This window comes from Spea bombifrons, chromosome 4, assembly GCF_027358695.1.
Source record: "Spea bombifrons isolate aSpeBom1 chromosome 4, aSpeBom1.2.pri, whole genome shotgun sequence".
Taxonomy (NCBI): Eukaryota; Metazoa; Chordata; class Amphibia; order Anura; family Pelobatidae; genus Spea; species Spea bombifrons.
The window spans coordinates 27,007,806-27,030,548 of NC_071090.1; the positions used below are offsets into that span (position 1 = coordinate 27,007,806).

A 22,743-nucleotide genomic window follows, 5' to 3' on the forward strand; every position below is an offset into this window, starting at 1 on the left:
TATTACATCGCTCCACTACGCTATCATATACATTAAGGTGCCCACTTGCGGTGTCTTCTTAACAAAAAAAACAAAACAAAAAAACATCCTATTTGGTTTTAGACATAGGGAAATGCCCAATTAATAAACAACCCTTTGCTTTTAATTATTTATAAATAATGGCAACGTCTTGTGGTGTCTAGTCAGTCATTAACTTTGAAGGTAAAATGTGACGATTCAAGTTCTGGTGGTGCCTGAGAGCAGCAGCAGGTATGATGTGTAAAAAGCTTCAGGAAGTATACTCCAGATATTGGGGGGGGGGGGAGGTTGTTTGCATGCGACATCACTATGGGGAAGTGAGGTTTTTTTTTTTCTGAAGGGTGTTTTTCCGGGGCTGCCTATTCATGTCTTCGACTTTGTTTCTATATGATCATATTAGGACATGATATTGATCAGACAATAATAGTGATGCTGTCCATCTCAGCATCCATTAAACAATGTCAATTAAACTGACAAAAGGGACAAACTGTATTTAGTTAATACAATTTAGTTATTCTAAAATCTGTGATGACACAATGTTCAGTCTACATAAACATATTTAGAATATAAATCTTAAATGAGTATTCTGTCCCATAGTCATGACCATGAAATTATATTCCTTGCGGTACAATGAATTACCCATATTCCTGAATGCTAATTAAAACTTTATTTTGTCACAGAAAGCCATAAAAAGGTCGAAAATATAAATAATTCCCTCCCAAAGTTATATTTTAGTTCAAAATGTTGCATTCACCCTGTGTGTTAGTAATTACTCGCAGTATATTAGCTGTTCAAGTAAATTACTTTTATTTAGCATACTTAAGTTAAAACAATGGAAAATAGACAGTTTTTATTGTGTTCTTCGAGCCATCAACATCTCTCTTATGTTATCTTCAGCATCTTTTACACTGCGCTCCAAATAAGATTTTTTTTGCTGCAAAACAAAAGATATATAATTATTGAAGATAAAAATACATTGTTAATGTCACAATTAAAACAGTATTAATGGATAGAGTGAAGAGTATAGATATAGCTTGCCTGAAGCTCTGCATGTCACATAGCATGTTCTTTAAATCCTACATTTGTTTTAGTACCAACAAGGAATTGTCAGAAATGTTGGCAGGGCTGGTGATAACCACAAAGCACTATATTTAAAAATGAATTAATATACTACCATTTAAATCCCAGCTCTTGTGGTTAAGCCTCACCTTAAAGCCCAATTTTTAAACAACCTCTCTTACGTTGTTGGTAATAAGCCCACAATGTGGTCCTACTGGACCATGAACGCCTCGTTACACGCTAGCTTTCCCAAACACTACATGCAGGGTAACATCCACTATATGCATTTCAGCGGCAAGACCAGGTACCCAATAAACAAGACTTTGGCTCCTTATCACCAATACAAGATTTAATCACTAACGCAGTTCAAGAAAAGAATGGCATTAAAGAGGTAATTTTCCCGTTGTGCAAGGTTTGGTATGAAATCTTCTTGAACGTGTGACAGGATATACTGTGCCTTTCATGGTATGTGTGTTTGGGTGTCGGTGTGGCAGAGCCTGTCCTGGTGTGTGTGTGTTTGGGTGTCGGTGTGGCAGAGCCTGTCTTGGTGTGTATTTGGTCATCTGGTTCCTGGCACTTTACTTTCTCTAGGAATAAATTGTACACATTTAATTTTTAGTTATCCAGAGATAAAGCTCCCTCCTGAATTTGTAGTCACTCGAGGACAAAAAAAAAAAAAAAAACTTTCAAGGCCCAGAAATCAGTGGGAGGAAAAGTAAAGGTTTTGTGTTATTTACTCTATTTCAATCTGCATATTTTATTAAAAAGGATTTTTTTTTTTTAAAGTGTACCGATTACTCCCAATCCCATCACATTACATCAATATGCATTAGAAAATCAGGAAAAGATGGGCATGGATGGTGGGCTGATTCGTTGGTGCAACGGGCCACTTGACTAGACTTGCCCCCAGGCCTTAGCCTACCAGCCCTCCCCTGGTAGAAAGACAATACTTACTTAATCCTTGGGCCTGTCTGATTTAGAATAGCCATACAGCTACCCTATGCATGCTTAAATTCCCTTACTATATTAGCATTTACCTATAGGCAGTTACCTGGGAGGCAGTTATATTTATCTACCCCCCCTCAGTAAAGTAAAACTTCCTCATGTTACATCAGATCTGCTAGATTTAAAACCTGTTTCTTACATTTTCCCTCCTAAACCTGTGATAATATTCATCTACCATGTTAAATCCTTTATGCATTTAAGTGTTTTTGATGTCCCTCTCTCTTTTCCTCTAAGCTATAAATATTGAGGTCCCTTAGTCTTTGCAGATAATCTTTATTCTTCCAGCCATCTAACCGATATATCAGATCAGCTGCTACAACCATACCTTATAAAAACAAACATACAAATGTAAAGTATAGTACAAGATTTGATGCAAGGGCAGCTCAGAATGCTTCCTCCTCTGCAGTAGCGGCTTATCAATCAGGCCCACTAGGCATGTGCCAGTGACTCATGTGTGAACCTAGGATTATATGGGGGGGGGGGGGGGAATTATTCCAGTTAGTTTACAGCCTTCCAGCAATCAGCAGTAGCTGAATCATGCAGACTTCTGAACCTGGGAGGCAGGTGCAGTAAGAGCATAGCAGTTAATATCTCGTGGACTGTTGAGCCCCCAAGGGTTCTATATCCAGCACCTCTTCTTTGTATAACATGTAGGTGATCAGCATAGCATATTTCAACCTTCAGAAAAAAAGAATGCTCTGAAAATAAGTAGTGGTCAGTATAGGAAGAGACAACTTGAAGCAGTTTACCGCTATCCAGGCTGCCCTTCTCAGACTGGGCTATGCACCTACAAAAAGGAAATGGCACCAGCTGCTTTAAGGCAAGTATAACTTTGCCTATATCAAATTGCAATTACTAAGTGAAGGGGGTAACCCTAGGTCTTGTATTCCAGAAACAAGCAATAGCACAAACCAAAATGTAGTAGTGTAACATGTCTCCTGTAATTCTACGGCTAACACGGTACCAACTCTCATAAAAAGGTATGGTACAACCAAATTCCTTGTGTTATTTTACAGATACATACTGAACATAAACAATTTAGAATCTATCCACTAGGTGTCCCTCTTGGTTGCACTAAAAGTCACAGATACAGTTTAACATCTTAATTATTCACATCTCTAAATAAGCAATCATGTTTTGTTTTTTTTTTTTTTTAAATCTGTATAAATTCCTTAGCATTTTTTAATGTATAACACACACTATATTTGTACTATTTGGAAGATATAAGTAGGAAGACCTAATGAATAACTGAATTAAACTAAGACAGCTCAAGGTACTTAGTGATAGCTCCCATATAGTTAGGTAAAAAAAACAAAAAACAGACAGGGCCATACGTTTCAGAGTTTTTGCTCTGTATGCCACCTCTGGAATAGAAATGAACCAATCAAGATGTGATTAAAGTGTAGACTTTCTGCTTTCATTTGAGTGTATTTACATCCAAATTGGGTAAATAGTTTAGGAATTAAAGTAATTTCCCAAAAGGACCGGCTGACATGTCAGTGATTCTCTCATTAACACAGATGAGAGTGTTGACTTGGACAAGGCTGGAGATCACTCAGTTATGCTGATTGAGTTAGAACAACAGACGAAGCTTTAACCCCTTCGAGACAAAGGCTGATTTTACTTTTTGTACCCTTTGTGACAATGGCCTTTTTAACATTTCTGCGCTGCTTGTGTTTAGCTGTAATTTTCTTCTTTCCCGTTTACTGAACCCACACACATTAGATATTGTTTTTTTCAGGACAAGAAGGGCTTTCTTTAGATGACATTGTTTTAATTGTATCATATTATTTACTATTAAAAAAATTATAAAATATGGTGAAAAATTTAGAAAAAAATGACTGTTTCTAACTTTTAGTTGAAAAATCTTTTACTCATCTATAAAAGGTAATGAAAAAACCTGCTAAATAGATTCTACTATTTGTCCTGAGTTTAGAAATACCCAATGTTTTTATGTTTTTTTGCTTTTTTCTACCCATTATGGGGCAATAAGTACAGGTAGCGTTTTGCTATTTCAAAGCCATTTTTTCCAAATCTGGTAATTCTTCCCCCTTTGTGCCATTTCGGGTATCTTTGAACCCGGCCAATGCATTTTACCCCATCAAGTCATATATTTTTGAAAACTAGACAGCCCAGGGTATTCCAAATGCTAGTATTTTAACTCTTTCCATGCACTTATTCTACCAGCAGCCTATGTCAAACTTTATGGTAGTCATTTTTTTGCATTTGTTTTGTCATACACATTTTACTTCAGGTATGAATTAAAATGTTCTCGTTTATGTCACTATCACAAAACACCCCAATATGTGTTCAGCAACATCTCCTGAGCGCAGCGATACCCCACATGAATGATTTTGCCTGGCTGTTTGGGGGCAAAAGGGCCACATTTGGGGCATGCGCTTTTTTCAATGTTGAACTTTGGCATTTGGGGATCCACTGCCCATGCCCTATTTGGTACATCTTTGAGCCGGGCCATTTCAGTGTGCCCAATAAACCCATATATTTTTGAAAACTAGACACCCCAGGGTATTTCAAATGCTAGTATTTTAACTCTTTCCATGCACCATATCTACCACCAGTCTTTGTCAAGCTTTGTGGTAGTCATTTGTTTGCATTTGGTTTTCCACACACATTTTAATTCAGGTATGAATTAAAATGTTCTCGTATATGTCACTATCACAAAACACCCCAATATGTGTTCAGCAACATCTCCTGAGTACAGCGATACCTCACATGAATGATTTTGCCTGGCTGTTTTGGGGCAAAAGGGCCACATTTGGGGCATGCGCTTTTTTCAATGTTGAACTTTGGCATTTGGGATCCACTGCCCATGCCCTATTTGGTACATCTTTGAGCCAGGCCATTTCAGTGTGCCCAACAAAACCATATATTTTTCAAAACTAGACACCACAGGGTATTTTAAATGCTGGTATTTTAACTCTTTGCATGCACACATTTTACCACCAGCATTTTTTCAAAGTTTGCAGTAATATTTTTGTGTGTGTATTTTTCCCACACACACCTACTTTATGTATGAATTTACAGCTCCTGGTATATGCCGCTGTCACACGACACCCCATAATGTGTTCAGCAACATCTCCTGAGTGCAGTGATACCCCACATGCATGGGTGTGTCATTTTTTGGGGGAACTAAAAGGCCACATTTGGTACGTGTGCATTTTTTTAAATTGGAAATTAGATGTGTGGCCATCCTTCCCCCCGTGTTAATTGGGACGTTGTTGAACCTGGCCCATTCAATTTACCCCATCAAATCATACATTTTTTAAAAGTAGACACCCCACGGGCATTTAATATGCCAGTATTTTAACTCTTTCCATGCGAGAATTGTTTTAAGCTAATATGCTAATTTTAGGACTTGCTCACAAAAATATATTTTTTATATATATATTTTTTTTTATTATTTTTTTAAAAAAATTTTAACATTTTTTTTCAACTTGGAGGTTCCCCTGATAGTGACATCAGTGGGAAATGATTTTTACATTTTACTGTTTTTTTTACTATTTTTTTCTAATTATTATTAATTTTATTTTATTTTTTAATTTATTTTTACTAATCACACTGTGATTAGAAAGCTGGGCTCCATTGACTTGCATGGTGAATGCAGTACCTGTATTCAACCTGCAAGTGGAGCCAAAGTTCTCTAGATGGTCTGGACCATCTAGCGAACTTTTAAACTTTGTGGTTCCTGTTACAGGACGGCGGCCATCTTCCTTGATGGCGAAGATTGCCGGCAGCTGCGGCTGTGACCGCTCTCCGGAGCGGTCACAGCCCATCAAAAGGTTAGTGTTTGGTGTCGCTGGATGCCTCCTGATCGAGGCATTCTAGCGACACCATTTAAGTTTAGGAGGCGATCGTCGATCGCCTCCTAAACGCTTTTAAAACGGGCGTCCGCCGCCATACAAAGTATGGCGGATGTTGACGCCCCGTGGAGGGGCCAGAGATGGCCCCTTCGTGCCGATCGCGGCGTTGCTGAATGCCTCGAGGTCGAGGCATTCAGCAACGCTTTTTGGGTGCAGAAAGCGATAGTAGATCGCTTTCTACACCCGTTTAAAGACGTGCCGGTCCTGGCACGTCAATTGTCGTAAAGCACATGCTTTTCCGTGCCGTGCCAGGACCGGCAATTGTCATTAAGGGGTTAAAATGAGGGTGGTGCTTGACAATATTGTTCTTCCTCTGTTAACCATGGTTATCTGCAAGGAAACACGTGCTGTCATCATTGCTTTGCACAAAAAAGGCAAGGATATTGCTGCTAGTAAACCTGCATCTAAACCAACCATTTATCGGATCATCAAGAACTTCAAGGAGGGAGGTTCGATTATTGTGAAGAATGCGTCAAGACACCCAAAAAAGTCCAGCAAGTGCCAGGACCGGTTCCTAAAGCTGATCCAGCTGCAGGATTGGGGCGCCACCAGTGCAGAGCTTGCTCAGGATTGGCAGCAAGCAGGTGTGAGTGCATCTGCATGCACAGTGAGGCAAAGACTTTTGGAGGATGGCCTGGAAGAAGTACAGCAAAGAAGGCAATTCTCTTTAGGAAAAACATCAGGGATAGACTGATATTCTGCAAAAAGGTACAGGGATTGGACTACTGAGGACTGGGGAAAAGTCATTTCCTCTGATGAAGCCCTTTTCCGATAGTTTGGGGCATCTGGAAAATAAACATTCTAAGACCATTCATGTGTGGGGTTACTTCTCAGTCAAGGGAGTGGGCTCACTCACAATTTTGCCTAAGAACACGAGAGCAATTTCTCCCAACTATCCAAGAACAGTTTGGTGATGAACAATGCCTTTCAAGCATGACGGATCACCTTGATGACTAAGTGGCTTAGGGAACAAGTCATTTTTGAGTCCGTGGCCAGGAAACTCCTCAGACCTTGTGGTCAATCCTCAAGAGGACAAACAAAAGCCCACAAGTTCTGACAAACTCCAAGCATTGATTATGTAAAAATGGGCTGCCATCAGTTAATTGACAGCATGCCAGGGTGGACTGTAGAGGTCTGGGGGGGGGGTGTCAACACTGCCATTATCGAGTCTTTGCATAAACTTGTCAAAATCCTTAAAGTGTGTTTGTTTTGCTTTTCATCAGGATAGCATTTAGTATAAAACGCTATCTAGCAATTCTCGCTTTTACACCAGAAGATTCATAAATTGAAGAATGAGATGTACAAACAAATTTCCTAAAAATGGCAGACGGACAACAGTTAGTTCTGGACAAGGAAAGGTTTGACATGCAGAAGTCTCTCACATTGCTTCTTAATAATTTTGCTGCCCTTACAGAATGCAACCTCAGTGCAGGGAAACTAACGCTGCTGTCAAGATTTCAGAGACCTCATGATTAATTTCACAGGGAGGTTAGACTCTACAATAAGAGGTGAGATTTTGAAAGAAACTTAATCAGTAGGTTATAGGTTAATCCAGGGCTTGACAAATTTGTTGTGACTCTAGGCGCCAGGTAAAAAAGTTAGGAGCCAGGATTTTTTTTAAACTAACAGTTGGTTAGGAGTGATCTGATCATCATCAGCCCACTTACTAAACTCATAGCGTTTGACCTGGAAGCACCCTGGACTTTCAGGTCAGTGCTGTTTTTTTAAAAATATAATTTTTTTTTTTTTTTTTTTTTAACTCTTTCGATGTTGATGTTCCACTGGAGCACAGCATTGACTGATATTTAGTCCCCAAATGTTAACCCCTGCAATGCCACGAATGTGTTATACACAATTGTGGCATTGAAGGGGTTAACGCTGCACTGTCGCTCTCATGGAGCGATCAGGCAGCAGAGGGGTGTTGGGGGTGGTCTCCACACTCATGGGGAGACCAAAGAACCCTCTCCCCCTGTCCCTGAAGCTGCCTCTAGCAGACCAGCCATTGCTGACCAGCCATTGCAGGGGGAGTCTCTGATGACTGCTGTAGGCTTCCATCAAAGGGCTTGTGGGGGCTCGTTTTTGCTGTTGCTGGTCTGCCTTCCAGGTCACATATTGATCAGCAACTTTCCCTTACCAGAAGGGTGCTAGGTATTTAAGTGTAAATGTGAGGCATAGCTGGAAATCTAAGGGTTATAAAATGAATTTAGCTATGCTAACAGCCAGCAACAAGGAAGCAAAAATGGTTACTGCAGTACTCGTCACAGAGGCGACGGTCCAAAGACATTTGTACTTCAATGTCGGTAAAGATTACATTACATATGAGGTCAAATGTTGTGTGACTCTTACTCTATGAATGGTGGTTCACTAAAACTTATCAAAAACTAATAGGAAATAAACAGGGAGAATAATCATACAAATCCTGAGAATAGGAAGTAAAGATGATGGCTGCCCCCAGCATTTTACATATAAGTCAGATCTTATTCGTATATTAAGAACATTTTAATTGGTAAGCACGTTCACGTTTACTTTAGTACACTGAACTGTAACAATTTGGGGGAAACTATATCTACTTTCAGTACATGTATGATTTTAATGAGAGCACTTTCCTGCCACTGATTGGCTGCAAAAAAGCAGCCAATCACTCACAAGACAGTTGGACAATGGAGGAGGAAGAGAGCTGCTCCAGCAGGGCCACCACTTCTATGTTTTGGAAGATGCATATTAAAGTACTCGAACTACTTTAATATGCATCCTTCTCTAGTGGGGGGGGTGTCAGAGACATAAAATGGCACAATTATTTTTGCAATGTTAGAAATAAGAAATATTTTAGACCAACCTCCAACTCTGAAATTTTCTCATCAGCTATTTTCTGCTTGTTTAACAACTGGGAATGAATGTTTTCTTTTGTTTGAAGTACAAACCTGAAAAACAAAAACATTATGGTTTTTATTTTAAGCTATTTTCAACGATAAACAGCACAGTGACATAGCAAGCCGTTTGCTTCTCTAATTCCCCATCGATTAAACAGGGTTTCATTTGTTTGACAATTTCCCTATTGGCCGCTTCCAAGTAAGCCAGGCAGCTCCACTAGGTTTTTGCCCATGCTAACACAAAACATTAACAGGCACTGGGTGCTGACATGCATTCTCCTTGCAGCAGCCACCCATCAGTACCAACGGCACTCTGGCTTGCTGAGAGCCCAACACGCTTTAAATCTGAAAAGGGGGAAATCCAAGTGGCTCTGCATCTACACAAAGCCTGGGAAATTGATTGCAGGCAAATGAACTTAAACATAATCCTCTAAAAATAACCTCTGAATCATCTTCCATATTTAGAAATTGTAAGCTATTATAAAATGAGCAATATCTGTTGTTAACATACATACAAATACAAGGGGCACAGGTATTACTTTACCCTTAAATTGGTAGGAAGAAAAATGAGATTCTGTATAATACACACCCACTAGATTAGGTCACTGTCTTATAACTGGTGGCCTAAAGAGTCATTAACCACATAGCAATTAGGAAAAACACGATCAGATATGTAAAAAAATAAATAAAAACTTATGACAGGTAAGACAGTGCAGCTGACCTGGAAGCACCTTTGACTTCCTGGTCCATGCTGTTATTTTTATTCGTTAACGCATTAGTTAATGTAAATGCTGACATCACTCTCATTGGAGATAATGCAGTGGGGTGAGGTGGTCGTGGCTGCCTATGGCAGTTAAGGGGTTGCTCAAATATTACTGGTATAAATACCCCTGTTTTCAGGACTCCAAAAAAAAAAAAAAAAAGGTAATTTGTGCATATTACATTTAAGGTTTTACAGTACTCCGTATTAAATACCATGAACACCAAATGCAAAAGTGACCGATATGCATCCTTTTTGTCCTTCAAACGGCATCCGCAAAGAGGAAGGGAAAAATATAACATCCAGTCCACAGACATTTAAAGGGATTAGTAACTGAGTCACTCGGCTATTAGTAAATCCGTTTTCACTGATTTCACCTCTCACGTTACCGCAAGCCATAAAAATAGCAGTGTTTTGACTTGGTAGACAGTTACGTATGCAGTAGAAAATAGATTTCAGTTGTAAAACAAAACTTGGCTGGAGCATTCAAATTAGGAATAAAAAGCTATTTTACATTCTATTACATTCATTTTAACAGATATGTTTTTCTTTTCTTTTTAGCAAATTGCATAAACTGTAGATGTAGAGAGCAACAGGTATTTGAGGAAACACGTTGTATAAGCATGCGACGGCAGAATTGACAGATAAATTAGAATGGCAGTGCTTTATTTAGTAAAGTAAATTTAGTAAATAAGATGCTGCAGAGGCATAGACCATTACAATTTTATGTAAACTTAGTCTTTCAAAGAAAGGTCTATCAACAGTCACAAAGTCGAATGTGACTTTAATGCTACTAAAAGTAGGTGTACCTTTGCAGTTTTATTTCTTACAATGTGTACAGCAAATATTCAGTAGTTATGATGGGACGGTCTTAATATCCGTTACACCTACTATAGAAAAATGCATATTAAATTATACATTTCATGTATTTCTATGATTTTTAAAAAGGCCCTACATCTCCTGAACAAAATAATGTATAATTTGTATGGGTTCATCAAATATAACTAGCATAGGGTATAAATGAGAGAAAACTCTGGTCTCTAGGGTATGAAAAACCACAGCCCCGAATGGGGTTAATCAAGATCCCCTTTTTTCTCGTTTGATGTACCCATACAAAACAGACATTTTTAGGGCTCTTTTGAAATCACAGAAACACACAAAATAGAAACGACAGATAAAAACCTGTTCCACAATTGGGAAAATAACACACTTTTTTGCAAATTGCCTATGATTTCTTCTAAGTCATACCCTACACATTTGCCATTTTAGTGTTAAGGCAAAAGGCTGTTGGGTCTTTTTCATTTGCATTGTACACTTCTTCTTTTTGCACTTTTCTTAATGCACTATGGATAAAGGTCGGTTTTGTCACAGTGACATCACTGAGCTACCTATATATGTAAAAAAAACCCCAAAAAATGGCATTACTTACATTCGCCCCACACCTTCATACATCGGGGTGTTTTCAGACAAATTCTTAATTTCTAAATTTGTAAGGTGGGCATGTTTTTTTGTCCTGTTCAGTTGCTCAATTTGTAGATCAGCAAGTTTCACCTTTTGCTGCGTATCCATTACTTTAGCTTGAAGTTCAGTGAAGGCCTGCAATGCGAAATAAATTTTATTTGTACATTCAAGGAAAAGCGAAGTCCATTATACAATACGGGCCTAACATTTCCATGACATGCAAGGAGATGTGTTTATCCGATCCCATGAGCTACACAGAAAAGAAATGAGGGCAGGGGTAATTACATATTCAGAAATTCTGCAGCAATTGCATTTGCAAAAGGGGCACCACAAAAATTTTAAGGATCCATACAGGCATCATATACACTGAAGTGTCCCAGGGAAACCCTAAACAATCCATAGGAAAGTACACAGCATGTACTTTTATAAGAACTAATGATCATTAAAAAAAACAATTATTAAAGTGACATTCCAAAAATCATATAGACTTTCATGCATATGTTGGAGTGGTTTTGCATAAGCCCCTTTCCTCACCCCTCAAATGTCCCGCGGGATATTTGTTTGGCCAAATCCATCGACCTGCACGTGATGTACTCACCTCCGGGTAAATACAGCACTGTATGCGGGGCTCTATTTAGGCACCAGTGCGCATGTGTAAAGTCTTCCTACTGATGTTTCTTGCCATTGATTGGCTGCTTTCTGCACATGGTTGTCACAACAGAGTCCCACCTGCAGTGCTCACCAAGCCAGTGCTGGAGCAGTGGAGCTAACTGGCAGTAGGTATAAAATGCATCAGGACATACTCTATCTTGGCCAAAAGGACAAGTATGTGTGAAGGGATAAAGCTTGGTCTTCTGGCCTTAAGCCCGAGGTGCCTTCTTTGAGCCCCCAGAGAGGTTTTGTGGACACATTCACAGTTGTGGTTGGGGTTTATCACTGTGGAGACCAAATAAGTGCATGTAGATCACCAAGATGCTACTCTGGTTTGTTCTCCCTGGGCCTGGTGAGAATAAAAAATTGTGTACCGACCAAAGGGCTGGGGCCTTATATGGCACTTTTTTCACCTTTTCTCACGATTGCACATGTGCTTATGATTTTTGTGTGTTTTTAAGTACTGTAATCCTGGCTTTTTGGTAAAAAAAACGGTTGATGCCTTGTGGTTCCCGTCTCTTCCTGAAGGTTACAGTGGTCCTCCTCCTTGCGCCATGAGGAGGACCAAGAAGATCCCAGCTAAAGTCTGGGAGGGAAGAAAGGGGGGGCATATATTTATGGAAGTGCCTCCTCAGAAGATCTTGGGGTTCTATCTTCCATTGCATATTTTAAGATTGAGCACATGGAACACCCTCACACATTCTTCACCATGAAGCACCTGCACCCCGGGCTTCAAGAAAAGAAAAAAAATGCATTAACGTGTATTTGATGGCTGGACAGTCCTTTTAATTTATTTACTTAATACTTACTTGCTATATAAGGATTCAATCCACAGCCTCTTTAATTTAAGAACTGTGGCATTAACAATAAAAAGTACATTCACATTATCAATGCATCATGATAGTTATGTATAGAACATCCCCCTCTGCTTCATTAAGTTTAAAGGTGGAGCACCAGCTGAAACCGCTTTTAACCTATTAAAGGAAAAAGACTACGAATTTGACCGTGTGATGGGGTGAAGTACTGACTTGCAACACATGATTCGCTCAGTGTAATTTAACTCAACGTTAAATGGCAAACAGCTTCACAAGCACGGAATGAATAACGAACGGGAACCCCAGCGTTATCTCCACGAACACAAAACGTAACGAAAAGAAATCTTACTTTCTTAAGCTCCAAATCCACCGCGGTAGCCATGATTCCTCGATATGGACATGCGCATTGCGTCAGGCGTTTTACCGTTTTTCAACCAACCTCAAGTAAGATGTTTCTGATTGGTCGCCGATAAAATGAACCACGGCGCTCATAGGTAGTTAGGCAATGGGCATAACTGAAGTGCTGCGGATGGTCTGTCATGGGCGTTAGATGCGAGTGTTGTGTCTGAAATAAGAATGACTGTAGCTCCAAACGTTGATATAGAAAGTAGAACGTTTTAGACGGGGTTTATAGTTTTAGATAAGGTTTACGAGCGTCGCTGCCGGCGAAAGGTTTGGGTTATTGCAAGCGGATTATATAAAAATTACGGAAGACCGCGGGAGATATATATATATATATATATATATATATATATATATATATATATATATTATAATGTGTGTGTCTCTTTCAAAGGAACAGGATTGAGTCCTGAATCCGAGTGTCTGATTTTCGTCAATCAGTGCCCATCTTATAGGACAACGTGCTCCATATTTTATTACTAGATTCACAATACATATTCAAAAGTATTGCACTGTGTTCTTTGTCAAAATAGTTCTAGTATTAGCAGATAGTGGACAGGAGGGTAGCTCTTGCATTTCATCTGCCCATTACTAAATACGCGTTGGGACAAATATATTCTGACCCTGGCTTCTGTTTATGCTTGTTTCAAACAGACCGAAAATTGCCTTTGTTTCAAAATGAAAGGAAAATCACTGAGTGTTGCTGGGCACAGGTTCTGTATCATTTAGATCAGTGGTTCTCAACTCAAGGGTCGCGGCCCTGTCTTCAGCTGGTTGTGGAGGGGCTGGACTGGAGTTATACTGGGAAAATTTCACTTTCCTGGGGCTGCCTTACACATTCTAGTGGCAATCCAGAAGCCGCAGGTTGTCAGGACCGCGACCGCAACAATCAGGGCCATCAGGCAGCCTCCGGTCCGGCATGTACTTTAGTATTACCCCCCCCTCCCCGACCGCAAAGCAAGTTGCTTGATTGCTTTGCGGTTGCTGTCTGCTCCTAGTGGGAGCCGACAGTATCAATCATTTATACTCAACAATGTATTTCCTTTTATATTAAGTGGGTGTTTTGCTGTTAATTTAGCTTTAAAAGCTGTTACTGAGCTCTTCCGTTTGAAAAGAATGTGTTGACATTGTCCCTACCCCTTTCTTGGCTCCACTCGGTTACTTGGGTCAGTCTTATTACAGAGGTATGTGTTTAATCATGGACCAATGTTGGCGCAATGCACTCATCATACTGACTGTGGAATGGCTCACTATCACTCAGCTGGACACTCGAGTAATGAAAGTCTATAGATGAACAAAAATCATTAGCATTGCCATACAGAATCAGCCCTGTGTTGTGCCCATCCAAAATATAGTGTTATTGACAACAATTGTATCCCCAAGGTGTTCAGAAAAAGGAAGTTTATTTGAATGATGTGGGATAAGGTTTTTTTTTTCTTTTCTTTTTTGTTTGTCAAGAACAGCACTATTTAGTTATTGTGTGTGTGTGTATATATATATATATATATAAGCACTATTTAATGCTTCGTGGGACTTCTCCTTAACTCTTTCAGTGTCCAACATGTATGGGATACACAGTTGGCAAAGTGGACCCCGGGAACTAACAATGTATCTCATATGTGATGGCACCTCCCCTCCCAAAGCCCGCATGAACGGATTAAGGCCTTTGCAACTGCGCCCTGCAGAAAGGGAAGTGCATCCCTCCCAGTGCAGTGCGACTGAAACTTACTTTATATAAAGCAGTGGTGCAGCTGTTACCCTCTGTGCCAGACCACAACTTCTATAAGCAGCATCAGTGAATCGATGTAATGTTCTAAAACACTGCCCTGCATGAGGAGAAGAGCTTTTAATTGCAGGGCAGCTGTTATGTCTGTATGCTGCACAATCTCTCTATAGTGCAGTTATACAGTGCTTAAACCCCTGAAGCCTCAAAACTCTAAAAATCCTGTCACAGTTGCTCTTTGCAGCTTGTGGGGAAAAAGTGCCAACCAGTGCTTTGCACTTTATTAGATGACTAAAATTGAGATTTTTGGCCATCAAGGAAAACGCAATCTCTGGTGCAAAACTAACACCTCTCATCACCCCGAGAACACCATCCCCACAGTGAAGCATGTTGGTGGCAGCATCATGCTGTGGGGATGTTTTATGTTAGCAGGGACTGGGGAACTGGTCGGGATTGAAGGAATGACGGATGAAGGTAAATACAGGGAAAAGGTTGAGGGAAACCTGTTTCAGTCTTCCAGAGATTTGATACTGAGATTCACCTTTCAGCAAGACAATGACCCTAAGCTTACTGCTAAAGCAACACTCGAGTGGTTTAAGGGGAAACGTTTAAATGTCTTGGAATGGCCCAGTCAAAGCCCAGACCTCAATCCACTTGAGAATCTGTGGTACGACTTCAAGATTGCTGTACACCAGCAGAACTCATCCAACTTGAAGGAGCTTGAGAAGTTTTTCCTAGATATACCAAGCTTCTAGAGACGTATCCCGAGAGACTTGCAACTGTAAATACTCTATACTTAAGTTTTGACTTTTTTGAGGGGGGAGAATAGTCATGCATGCTCAATTTTTCAGTTTTTTGTCTTATTTCTTGTTTGCTTCACAGTAAAAAAATATTTCACATTTTGTGGAAGGCATGTTGTTTATATGATAACCCTTAACCCCAACAAAGCCATTTTAATTTCAGGCTGTAATGCAACAAAATAGGAAAAATACCAAGGGAGGTGAACACTTTTGCAAGGCACTGTACAAATGCCATGCCTTATTTTTATAAGGATCAATATGCTTTTGATAGACCTTCTTGGTCTGGGGGTTTGGGATGTTTTCTTTTGGGATGAGGATACTAATGCATCACCACTCTGCTCCATTTGAACGTGTATGTGTTTAGTTATTTGAGTGACCCTTCTGCCCATCAAAGTCATCATGGCATTGCTAAAGTACTCTGGTGGCGAAGGTGCTAGTGATGTTAAAGTATTTAGCTCTGATCATTGTGATCAGTGAGCAATTAACTAAAAGCAATGGATCTAGCAGTGGTGCCTGATGACTCACCTGAGACTTATAGCATAGTAAGAGAAACTTGAGGGGGATGGTGACTGGACTTCTTATATAACAATAACTTACAATCAACAAATTTTAGTTTTTAGCTCTACAGTCTCGTGAATGGATTTTTTTAAATGAAAAAAATGGCATCATCTTGAACCACATCCTTATGGACATGGGATACCATCTGGGTATTAGTCATATGCTTTGTATCTGTGGACTGGTATGGTAATATGTGTGGGAAAAAATCGACTGCAAAAAATCTAATTTTTCCTTGGTACACATGAAGTAAGCTAAATTTGAATTGTTATAATGTTGACCATCTGTGTTTGGTAGTAAGGCATGAAACATTTCTTGAAAGCGAATAGTACTACCGTATTTGCTCGATTATAAGGCAAGGTTTTTTTCAGAATAAATGCTCTGAAAAATATATTTCAGGGTTAGGATTAGGAGTATTTCTGCCCCAAAATAATAAGATGCTCACTCCTGAGTGTACTGTTAAAAAGATGAAAATACTTTGCATACTCCCGATTTAGGCATCTTTTGTGACTGCTGTTTATGTGCTCAGGAGAAGTGAGATTTATTTTTTTATGCTTTCTTGTCCAGGTAGGATTCATCACAAAATGTGTCCGATGGGAAATGGTAGAGTAAAAAAGAAAAATCTGTGTTCCTGTTTAGATTTGTGTTTGTGATGTGAACGTGTATCTTTAAAATCCTTTGGCAATGTGCTTTCGAAGAACATACAGTTTGTATGGGTTATTTTTTGAGTTTAGAAATAATTATGCACAAGAATCTGGAGCTGTGCAATTTTGTCTCAACCTTTCAGCTTGAGCATATGATTTAGGGGTCTTTCATGGATATTTAATGCTAACATACCACGCATATGTGGTATGTATATGTTAAGGAGACTCATGGGAGATTTTTTTTTAGTGTTTATTTCTTGGGTTGGCCAGACATTAGCATCCATCCTCAAATATGTCTGGAACAGAAAAAATTAAAATCCTCTGTTCTTTTAAACTTTATGGTTGCTGTGGGTCTCATAGAAACCTAAATTGGAGGGGGCGGGGCCGGCGCCGATCCAAGATGGCTGCATAAGACCGCAGCTCCGTCCACCGTCTCGGGACTTTCCGCATTTATCTTACGCTGCCGCGAACATGGGGAAGTCAAACCGCTCGGCTGGCACCCCTAAAGCCCCCAGTACTCGGGAGAGACCGGTTGCGCCTTCGATGAGGCACTTTTTCCGGGGTTCCCAAGACTCCGAACATCGGGGCCATGCGGCCAAGATGGCGCCCTCTCCCTCGAGTCGAGCGAGCGATTGCTCCGACGACGCCTCGCTGGACCAGGATGCTGGGCTCCCAGTCCCACCGGCGGAGTCGCTTACCTGGCAGGACGCCCTGAAGCAGCTTCCCACGAAGGCGGACCTGGTCTCGGTCATAGATACCGCTCTGGACCAGGCCTTGCAGGGCGTTCGGGCGGATCTCACCGCGATTAAGCAGGATGTCCAGCATATCGGTGATCGTGTTGCTGTGTTGGAGGAAGACCACATCAAGACCTGCGAGGCGGTTGATGCCTTGTCTGCTGTGCACCGGGACCACTCGGACCTCTTTGCGGCCCTACGCAGGCAGCTTGAAGACCTGGACAACCGGGGACGGCGCAACAACCTCCGCGTTCGAGGCCTGCCGGAATCGGTCCCGGCTGCTGATGTCCGCAAGACCCTGCAAATTTTATTTAATCGGCTTCTTCAGCAGCCTGAGGACACTCCGATAATTTTCGACAGGGCCCACCGGGCACTCCGTCCACGGGGACCCCCTTCAGCTCCACCGAGGGACGTGGTGTGCTGCTTGCACGAATACTCCGTCAAGGAGGCCGTGCTGGCGGCTTGTCGTCTCTCGGGCGACTTAGATTTCGAGGGAGACCACGTCAGGATCTTCCAAGATCTCTCTCCGATCACCCTGCAGAAACGCAGAGCCCTTAAGCCAGTCACAGCAGCGCTTCGAGCGGCGGATATTCCTTACCAGTGGGGCTTTCCTTTCGCCCTCATTGCCCGCAAGGATAAGGAAGTCATTGCCCTCCGTCATCACAGCGACCTGGAGTCTTTTTTCACTCGCCTGGATCTTCCTGTGGTTCGTATTCCGGATTGGGAACTTACCTCTGAGGTTCCGCAGCAGCTCACCGAGCCGTCGAGGTCCTGGACGACTCCAGTGCACCGTAGGAAGCGGTCCCGACGGGCCACCTCTACAGCGGCACCGACCGATGGAGACCCTTGACGGCCTGATTTTGTTACCGGAATTTCATCTGCCGTAGTGCTCCTGGTTCCAGGCCGACTGACCTTCTTCATCTGTGGCTACGGGCCGGTCCGGGTGGTGAGTCGGTGTCGTCCTCTGTACCCGCGCCTGTGTTCCATAACACCCCATGCGTGAGGCGCTCTGGACTTCGGTCTTTTGACTTATCGGACTTCGGCACTTTTCTCTTTCTTTTTATTTGTATTTTTTGTTACTCGCTCATTCGTTCGTCTCGGTCTCCCGTTCTACATGCGTCGTCGTTCGTGCACTACACTACACTACCTTTTTGCCAGCGCCCTGCTGTGTCTGGGCAGTTTCTTTTTTTTTTTTTTTTTCTTTTTTCCTATGCTTCGTTTTCGGCCACCGGGGTGTATAGCGCTCTGAGGCTGTTGCTACGGCTCCTTGGTTCTCCTCCCCACGGCGGTAATTTTTCTTTGTTTTTGTCCCGCAGACGGGGACGTTTGCTTCTTCCCTATCACCCTTGATTTTTAGGGCCGTTCTGGTCCTCTCCTCTCTTGCCCTCCTCGGCTACCCCCCCCCCGGAGCCTTCCTGTCCCTATGTGGACGGTTGATTTGGGCCTGCTTGCAGTCCCCGTGCTCACCCAACTTATTGCTACAGCAATGTTACTAGGGATGTTGTCCCTTGCACCGCACCACACGTTACATACACTACACTTGGTTTGGTTTATGTTATGTTTTATTGTTTTGTTTACATGTCCCAGGGGTCCAAGGTACCAGTTGTGCTCTTCAAAGAGCTCTCTCATTCTTCTGTATGGCTCCTCAGTCTCTTAACTTAGTCTCGTTGAATATACGAGGCCTTAATAAACCGCAGCAGCGTTCTAAACTATTGGCGTTTCTCCATTCCTTCAAGACACACATCGCTTTTATACAAGAAACGCATTATGCTGCTACCAGGGAATTCCCTCTCTTAAATCGCCACTTCACTCAATCATTTCTGTCCAGCTCCCCCTCCTCCAAAACCAAGGGGGTGGCTATTCTCGTCCATAAGTGTATTCGATTCAGGCCGTCCGAGACGTGGAGAGATGCTGAGGGACGAGCTATTTTTGTTAAGGGTTTTGTGGGATCCCATAGGGTCACTGTGGCGAATATATATGCCCCTAATTGTAACCAGGCCCGTTTCGTTACCTCGATCCTCTCCAAATTGGCTGATTTCCAGGAGGGCCTTACCATCTTGGGGGGAGACTTTAATATGGTGTTAGACCCTAAGATTGATACTTCCTCGGGAAGCTCCCATATCCCCTTTTCCATGATTCGTAAGGTACACCACCACTTGCGTCTGAACCAGATGGTGGATGTCTGGAGAGCCCTCCACCCTACTGTGAGGGATTATACCTATTTTTCCCCTAGTCACTGTAAATATTCGCGTATAGACGCCTTCTTCATGTCCCACTTCCATTTGTCGCTCCTGCGTTCGGCTAGCATCGGTGTGGCTACGATTAGTGATCACGCCCCGGTCTTCCTGAAGCTTGCTCTCTCGGGCCTCCCCAGGACCAATTGGCATTGGCGTCTCAATGAGAATCTACTGAGCGATCCCCACCATGTTTCCCAATTGTCCTCTCACATTGACCACTATTTTGCGGATAATGTCACCCCTGATGTCTCGTGCCCAACGATTTGGGAAGCTCACAAGGCGGTCATGCGGGGACACCTGATAAAGTTAGGCGCTTCCGTTAAACGGAACCGCGCTGCCGCTCTTTTGGATCTTACACGGCAAATAGCACGCCTGGAGGCCCGTCATAAATTGACCCTCCATCCCTCCACCCAGGTGGAGCTTTCGGCCCTACGTACACGGCTGGCGGCCCTCCTGGATGAGAGGACTAAGCGTTAACTACCTTTTGGTTCGGCGTCAGTTCTACGAATTCGGGGATAAACCTGGTAGGCTCCTGGCACGGGCGTTGAGGGCGAAGAGAGCACAAACGTATATTCCTCGTATTCGGGACCAGGCGGGTCGGCTTCGCTTTCGTTCGGAGGAGGTTGCCGAATGTTTCCGAAAGTATTATACTTCCTTGTACAATTTGCCGCGCCCGGGGACTACCCCCTCTGAGTCGGATGAGGCTCTTTCAGCTTATTTATCGGAATTTCTCACACACACCTTGCCTCCCGACGCCAGGGCTCTCCTCGACCAGCCGATCTCCTTGGCTGAGGTGGCTGAGGCCGTGAAATCCTCTCCGGCCGGCAAGAGTCCCGGCCCGGATGGCTTTACCATCGCCTATTATAAGAAATTCCTCTCCGTCCTTGGCCCTCACATGGTCACGTTTTTTAATGCCATCGCCCAAGGCGCCCCCTTTGCCCCGCAGGCCCTGTCCGCACACATCGCAGTCATCCCTAAACCAGATAAAAACTTGGATTTATGTAGTAGTTTTCGTCCGATCTCTCTGATCAATGTCGATTTGAAGCTTTTCTCAAAAATTTTAGCGAATCGTTTGCTGCCCTTTTTGCCCCATCTCATACATTCGGATCAGGTGGGGTTCGTCCCCGGGCGCGAGGCCAGGGACAATACTATCAAGGTAGTCAACATAATCGCACATGCCCAGTCTCGTCGCCTTCCGTTGATCGTAGCCTCAATGGACGCCGAGAAGGCGTTTGATCGCGTGTCCTGGTCTTTCCTATTTGGGGTGCTCTCGAGAATTGGTGTTGGCCTTCGCTTCATGTCCTGTGTCAAGGCTTTGTATGACTCTCCGACCGCGCGGGTGGCTGTTAATGGTCTTTTGTCTGATCCTTTTACGCTGGCGAATGGTACGCGACAGGGCTGCCCCCTTTCCCCCCTTTTGTTTCTTTTGGTTCTCGAACCCTTTGCGAATGCAATCCGGGCTCACCCGGATATCGCGGGGGTCCGGATTGGTCCCCGTTCTTACGCCCTCTCGTTGTTCGCGGACGACATTCTTTTGACTCTTACTGACCCCGTTCGGTCTCTCTCGACCGTCCTGTCGGAGCTAGCCAGGTTTCAGGTGTTGTCCAATTATAAAATTAACTTATCCAAATCGGAGATCTTGGGGTTTCACATCCCGGAGCACCTTCGTGCATACATTCGGTCTGGGTTCCCTTTCAAATGGAGGGATGACTATATCAAGTATTTGGGTTTACTTATCCCCACGGATCTCTCGAGGTTGCGTTCTCTTAACTTTGAGCCCTTGTTAACTACTTTGGAATCAGACCTACGTAAATGGGCATATCCTCATATTTCCTGGTTTGGGAGGGTGGGGGTCATAAAGATGAACCTTCTTCCCAGATTCCTCTACCTCTTCCAGACACTGCCCGTAGCTCTCCCGCGGTCTTTTTTCCAGAGGTGTCGGAGGGTCTTTTTGCGTTATGTCTGGAGAGGCAGACCGTCGCGCTTAGCGTTCTCCTATCTGATTCGGCCGCGCTTGGCAGGCGTCTCATTTGCGTCGCGTTATCGAATGGTCCGTCGACTCGACTAAGCAATGGGTGTCCGTGGAGGGGTCCTTCCTGACGTGCCCGGTTTCCTCGCTACCGTGGACTCGTGACCCCGTGAGTTGTGTCACTCTCTCTGCCCACCCCTTCCTTATCCCTACCTTGCGGGTCTTTCGTAGATTGTTGCGCGAAGGTTCGGTTGCAAGGGTCCCTGGCCCACTGACTCCATTGGTGGGGAACCCGGACTTCCCTCCGGGTCACTCGGGTGGTGGCTTGCGGGCTTTCCTCCCGCCGGGAGTACGCATCCTACGCCTATGCCATGTGGTTTCTGGGACAGCTCTGAAGCCCTTGGAGGCCTTGTTTGGTCCGGGAACCTGCCCCTTTTCCCTCCAGTTCCTCTACCATCAACTTCGGCATTTTGCGTCTTCCTTGGCGGTCTTGCCGCATATGGAACGACCGCTTTCACAATTGGAGAGGTTATGCCTTGAACTGCAGGAGCCGCCCCATCTCTTGTCTAAATTATATGCGCTGTTGCTTTCCCCTGAGCCGGCCGCCAAACCATACTATTTTAGCCTCTGGGAGAGAGACCTGGAGTGCTCGTTTGAACCGGAGGATTGGTCTAAGATCCTCTCTATCGTCCACAAGGGGTCGGTGTCTAGTCGAGTGCAGGAGACGTCTTTTAAGATTCTAACCAGATGGTACAGGGTTCCCCTGGACATTCATAGGTTCGCCCCTCAGGTACCTCCGACCTGCTGGAGGTGTGGTACCCACCCTGGTTCCCTGTTGCATATTTGGTGGTCCTGTCCTGGTATTAGGCCCTTTTGGGATTCCGTCGTGTCGGCGATCTGTGCTGTTGCTGACCCTGATTTTCAGGCTTCTCCTGAAGCCATTCTGCTACATCATACGCAGTCTTCTTTCTCTGGCTATAAGCGGTCCTTAAGGTTTCATTTGATTAACGCGGCCAATGCAGTCCTCCCCCGCCACTGGAAGTCAGCCACCCCTCCCTCCTTCATGGCTTGGGTTAATCAGGTCGAATTCATTTATCAGATGGAAGTTTTCGTGTGGTCAGCTAGGGGGGCGGGTCATAAAGTTGAACTTAAATGGTTT

General features: G+C 43.2%; 1 protein-coding gene across 1 annotated transcript; it reads right to left on the minus strand.

Annotated features, from left to right (window-relative positions):
* Positions 1 to 808: 808 nt before the first annotated feature.
* PFDN1 (prefoldin subunit 1) lies at positions 809 to 12,957 on the minus strand. The gene is made up of 4 exons (XM_053463345.1): positions 12,870 to 12,957; positions 11,023 to 11,189; positions 8,800 to 8,884; positions 809 to 952 (listed from the first exon to the last, which is right to left on the minus strand). The coding sequence occupies exons 1-4, from the start codon at positions 12,900 to 12,902 to the stop codon at positions 869 to 871; spliced, it is 369 nt and encodes a 122-aa protein (XP_053319320.1). The 5' UTR covers positions 12,903 to 12,957; the 3' UTR covers positions 809 to 868.
* Positions 12,958 to 22,743: the final 9,786 nt, after the last annotated feature.